General features: G+C 49.5%; 1 protein-coding gene across 1 annotated transcript; it reads right to left on the bottom strand.

Moving 5' to 3' along the window:
• Positions 1-377: 377 nt before the first annotated feature.
• Positions 378-4,128, bottom strand: MB (myoglobin). The gene is made up of 3 exons (XM_042890430.1): positions 3,917-4,128; positions 1,694-1,916; positions 378-781 (listed from the first exon to the last, which is right to left on the bottom strand). Exons 1-3 carry the CDS (start codon positions 4,009-4,011, stop codon positions 635-637), a joined length of 465 nt encoding a protein of 154 aa, XP_042746364.1. The 5' UTR covers positions 4,012-4,128; the 3' UTR covers positions 378-634.
• Positions 4,129-5,089: the final 961 nt, after the last annotated feature.

Here is a 5,089-nt window from a genome sequence, read left to right as displayed (position 1 = left end):
CCTACAGATCACAGAGCACACTACTCCTTATGGTTTTGCTAACACGAGTTTAGCAGGTTGCCAAGCTGACAGACCCTGGAGACCGACTGCGTTCACCCCCATGAAACAAGATAACAACAGCGATGGTGCTGAAAGCTTTCCACAGTCACCTGCTAACAGTCTCACCTGGGGGAGGAATCAGATGCCATGTCCCCACTTCCCACTCTGACATCCCTTTTGCACCTTTGAGTTCTCTCTTTACCCACTCCTTTACCACACTCCTCAACACGCCCCGTGTTCTTCCACATCCCTTCAGCTCCTGCCACACCATTTCCCTCTTGAATGAGACTGGGCGTTGGGGACGAGGAAAGAAAAAGGACACAGAAATAAGCAGAAGGTGACAGATAACCCCTTATATTATTTTTCCTAAGAAAACAGATTATTTCTTTTGCATACATGAAGCCAGGGAAGGACAACAATTTATCATGGACATCACTCTGAGTGCCTCTGTGCTGCCTAGGGTGACTCTTAGCCTCTCATTCAAGCATTCCCACACATCGTGGACGGCCAGTTGGAAGATGTCCAGAGTAGTGCTGGGGAAGCTACTCTGAGATGCATGGCCAGGCCTCCATCGTGGTGTCCTTCTGCGTACACGCTAACCCTGGAAACCAAACTCCTTGTACTTGCTGGCCATGTCATTTCGGAACAGCTCCAGAGCCTTCTTCATCGCAGCCTGGGAATCGGCCCCAAAGTCTGCGGCGTGTTTTTCAGCAATGACCTTGATAATGACTTCAGAAATGAACTGTGAGGAAGGAGAGGGAGAGAAAGAAGAAAAAAAAAAACAGAAGGGACTGTCAGGATTTATTTTCAGAATATCCAGACTAAAAAATAGGTTGCAGAGCCTGGAAATATCTCCAGGCTAATTCAGTAGCCCTTCCAGCAGTCTCTAGAGAAACACTGTGGTAGTGTATGTGAGGAGCCTTGGCTGGGCAGAGGAGCTGGGCTCTGTTCCTAGCTTGGACACTGATATACTCTGTGACCTTGAGTAGACCATAGTCCTTCCCACTCTTTGTCTGCCCATCCACTAAGGCTGCAAATCCACATTCTGCACTTGTGAAGTTGCTTAGTTTCATGAGTCTTGGTCTCCAGTTCTTCCCCCAGGGCTTACTTTAAATTGTACATCCCTTGCGTACAGCCACTGCCAATCCTTATGCAATGTCATTTCCCAGGCATGCAGGGACTGCATGGACTGGTTTATTATTGTTAGGAGTGTCTCAGACAGTGCATAGTGTTTGGAACGGGAAATTGAATGGAGATTCACAGGAGCTGAGTACTTCTGTGCCTCCTCTTGCCTGTACACAGAGACCTTTGACTTGAGAAAGTGCTAAGTGAAGTCCAGTTAGACATCACTAAATAGAACCGTAGAATCTTTAATGTTGGAAAGACCTCTAAGATCATCAAGTCCAGCCACCTGCCCATCCTCACTATTCCCACTGACCACGTCCCTCAGTGCCACATCCACACGGCTCTGGAACACCTCCAGGGATGGTGATCCCACCACCTCCCTGGGCAGCCTCTGCCACTGCAGCACCGCTCTTTCAGTGAAGAAATTTATCCTAATTCCCAGCCTGAAATAGAAGTGCAGCTCTCAATGTATCTGTCTTGCACACATCCATCACACATCAGCCACCAAGTTTCCCTGTCTTTTCCATACCTCCAGATATTTTACTGGGATTTTGTGCTTCGTGGCATGGGTTTGAGCCAGGGGTTTCAGCTCTGACTCATGATTACCCTTCTGCTTCAGGATTTTGCCAAGCTGGGTGAGGACGGTAGCTCCATGTTTTTTCAGATCTTCAGAGGCCTTCATCTGATCAGGGGTCTTCAGGCCTTTGAACTTATCAAAGCGATCCAAAGTCTCAGGGTGGTCATGGAAAAGTCTGTGGACAGAAGCAGAGGGATGTGTGAGACATTAGGGAGCTGTCAGCCAGAGCAGAGCCAAGGTCCTGCTGATCTGGATGCACACAGACAGGCAAATGTGTGATAACTTACATCCCTCCCCAAAGAAATCTCTTACTCCCTGCTAGTAAAGGCTGCTTTCACTTGAGAACTCTGATGCTTTAGACTCTTTCCAAATTGTCACCATTCACAATCACTGCAGTTAGCACATATATAATCCAGGAAAGCATCTGACCCTACTCTGATTCTCTGTTTTTCATCCTTCTTCTGGGAGGCTGTTCCACAACCTGATGACACTCTGTGTTCAGAAGTTTATTTCACCATCTGTTTTATCCAGGCTGCTTTTTATCATTAGCAACTGATAAAATGCCTCTTGTCTTTGGAGTGCAGAAGCTCGTGATGTACCTCCCTATGAGTATTGTATCTACTTTAATCCCATGCTCTTAGATGTCCTAACATTCACTCTGGCCGAGACAGAGACTCAGTGGCCCTAACCACGTCCAACTGGAGCAACAGAGCAGCCATCCTTATTTCTGAATAGCTCTGCTAACGCTTTGTCATCAGTCCCCAGTTATGACAACGGTATCAGAACAGAGATGGGTGCTAAGGCTGGTGGTGGCACTGGGAGGTGAATTCTCACATTAACCTGAAGGAGAGACAAAACCAGACAAAACCACCTATCTACACTGCTTCGCTAAGGATCCATCCTCTACTTCCCCCAGCCTGTCACCCTGTCAGCCACTGCAGACCCCAGGCTCTCACTAAGACCTTCCCAGCCCATCTCTGCATTGACCAGTGCCATTCAGTGCTATACACAGATGCTCTGATTCCAAAGTGGAAATGAAATTGGGAAGGCTGGTGTTGTCCCGTGCTTTCCCTCTGCTGCATTTCCCAGCTGACTCCACTGGCAACCAAACTGTAAGGAAACTTCACTCTTTTCCTCGCCTAGAGCCGGAGTGAGAAGGGAAGACTGCCTGTCCTGGTTATTAGGAGCGGTCCGATAATTTGGTGTTGAGAGACGTCAGCGCCGTTGCTCACGTATATTTGTGGGCATTATGCCCTTTGAAGGGCATAACCCAAGTCGCTGCAGCACCAGCAGGAGCAACAGTAGTATTTACACCCATCCCAAACCAAACATTCCTCCCCTATAGGTGGCCATTAGGATGAGGGCCAAACTCTCCATTATACGATGTAATTGTAGGTCAGGCTGCATTAACAAATACCTCAGCTGCATGGAAAACACAAGCTGTCTTGCAGCAAAAACATTCTGTGACCAGGCTTTGCTGGCGTCTCCTTCCAAAGGTCTCTCTTTGTGTCCTCTACGATTAGATATTCCCAAGGCTCTTGAAAATTCTTTCAAGGAGTATTTTGTTTGTGTGTTTGTTTCCATTGGAAAACATCCAGTTGGATCAATGTTTTCTGAACATATTCCCTGGATATGTTACCTACCTAAAAAGTCTTTACCAAGGCACAAGCAGGCACATTTCTAAACCAAGTCTGCTCCGCTTCCCCTGCTTCTCTCCCTCAGAAAACCCCTGAAGAAATGAGAAATTACATGAGAGAAGCTTTGAACGGGCTGTGGCTTTGCCCAGTGGTGTGGGCTTCTTGCTTCATCTGTGCTTGAAATAGGAAACCCCGGATACCCACTGGTGTCCCCGGCATCTGTACCCTCCTGGCACTAAGTGCTGAGCGCAGCCCAAGGGCACTCTGGAGAGGGTCTCCCTGTCTCCAGCCCTGCTGGTCCCTAAGGACAGGCAGAGATACTGTGCCATTTTCCACTCCAAAGCCCTGAGATCTGACACATGGAGTGGCAAAAGCACAGCCTCTCCATTTCTAACCCAGAAACCACAGCAGTGGAAAACCACCACCTTACACAGAAACAAAACAGCCTGTTGAAACGCACGCTGCTGAGCCCCCATACTCAGCATTCCTTGGTCTCTCACACAAAGCTCTCAGCTCACGGCCGATGCTCATCACCTACCTCATCAGAACCTCGTGTCCATGGCCAGCAATGTCGGCCTCCACTTTTCCCCAGATGGTGAGGACTTGTTGCCACTCCTGGTCGCTGAGCCCCATGGTTCGCTGGTGGCAGGGACAGATGGGTCTCAAGTGCTGCGTACGGCGGTTGCCTCTCCCCAGAGGGTGGCTGCAAAGCTCACCCGCGGGTTTTATAGCCCCTCCTCGTAGACCTACACCTGTTAATCGTCAGCTGGACATCTTGCTCTCTTTCAGGCTTGTCTAACTAATCAGCCTCTCTTTTTTTTTCTAGGAAGCTATTTCGGGTCAGGTGCTATTGTGAGTGCCACTGATGGCATCATTTCTGCCTTTCGTATTGGACTGGCACATGTCCCGCGCCAGACAGAAAGGGCATTGCCCAAATGCACTGCCAGGAGCCTGTCCCGGCTTCCCGAGGTCCCACTGACAGTGTCAAGCTGTGCAGCAGGAGATTCCAGAAGAGCACATTCATCTGCCAGGCCACGCTGCCAGCCAAGGGACGGCTGGTGGCATCACTCTGCCTTCCTCACGTCTCTCCTTTCCCTGCAGTGGGGTAAGGTCTCTCAAGCCAAGTGTCAGAATCACAGAATCACAGAGGCATAGGGATTGAAAGGGACCTCTGAGGATCATCAAGTCTAACCCCTCTGCTAAAGCAGGTACCCTGCAGTAGGTCAAGTAAGGCAAGTCGCCATGAGCCACCACGGATGTGATTTTGGGGTACCTCCCAGCCTTCCTCAGGACTGGTGGCAGCCTGGTGTGCCATCTTTAATTAATCCCTTCCAAGAGGTGAGAAACCAAAGGGTTAAAGGGGACAGCTTAGGTAGGCAGGTTGACCAAACCAGCTGAGGTGATGGCTGCCATCCAAGCCCAAAGGTAGGGGAAATTTCTCCCGCTGGGTTTATCTACTGCCTGGTGGCCAAGCAATTCTCCTCCCTCTATGCACCAGTTTGCCATGTCTGAAATCTTTCTTCTTAAACACCTTGAGGCCAAGATTTCAGCCCGTTTTCTCAGTGCGGATAGCAGGGCACTATCAATTACCCACACTTGGCTAAACCGATGGAGGAGCGCTTGGAGAGATCCCACCCCTCAGCCTCTCTCCTCAAGTCCTCCTTGTTCTAAACATGGATTTGCAACACGGTTGGCTCCGCCTTGGGCAGGA

This window comes from Lagopus leucura, unplaced genomic scaffold (assembly GCF_019238085.1).
Source record: "Lagopus leucura isolate 7727_CA_CO unplaced genomic scaffold, USGS_WTPT01 Super-Scaffold_100159, whole genome shotgun sequence".
In the NCBI taxonomy this organism is placed as follows: domain Eukaryota; kingdom Metazoa; phylum Chordata; class Aves; order Galliformes; family Phasianidae; genus Lagopus; species Lagopus leucura.
The sequence above is the reverse complement of the archived record's forward strand: the minus strand, read 5'-3'. Positions and strand labels throughout refer to the sequence as shown.

Coding starts and splice junctions, on each gene's coding strand:
- MB (XM_042890430.1), bottom strand. CDS start 4,011: ATGGGGCTCAGCGACCAGGAGTGGCAACAAGTCCTCACCATCTGGGGA. Junction 1,917..3,916: donor GGACACGAGGTTCTGATGAG/GTAGGTGATGAG, acceptor TTCTGTCCACAG/ACTTTTCCATGACCACCCTG. Junction 782..1,693: donor TCCCAGTAAAATATCTGGAG/GTATGGAAAAGA, acceptor CCTTCCTCACAG/TTCATTTCTGAAGTCATTAT.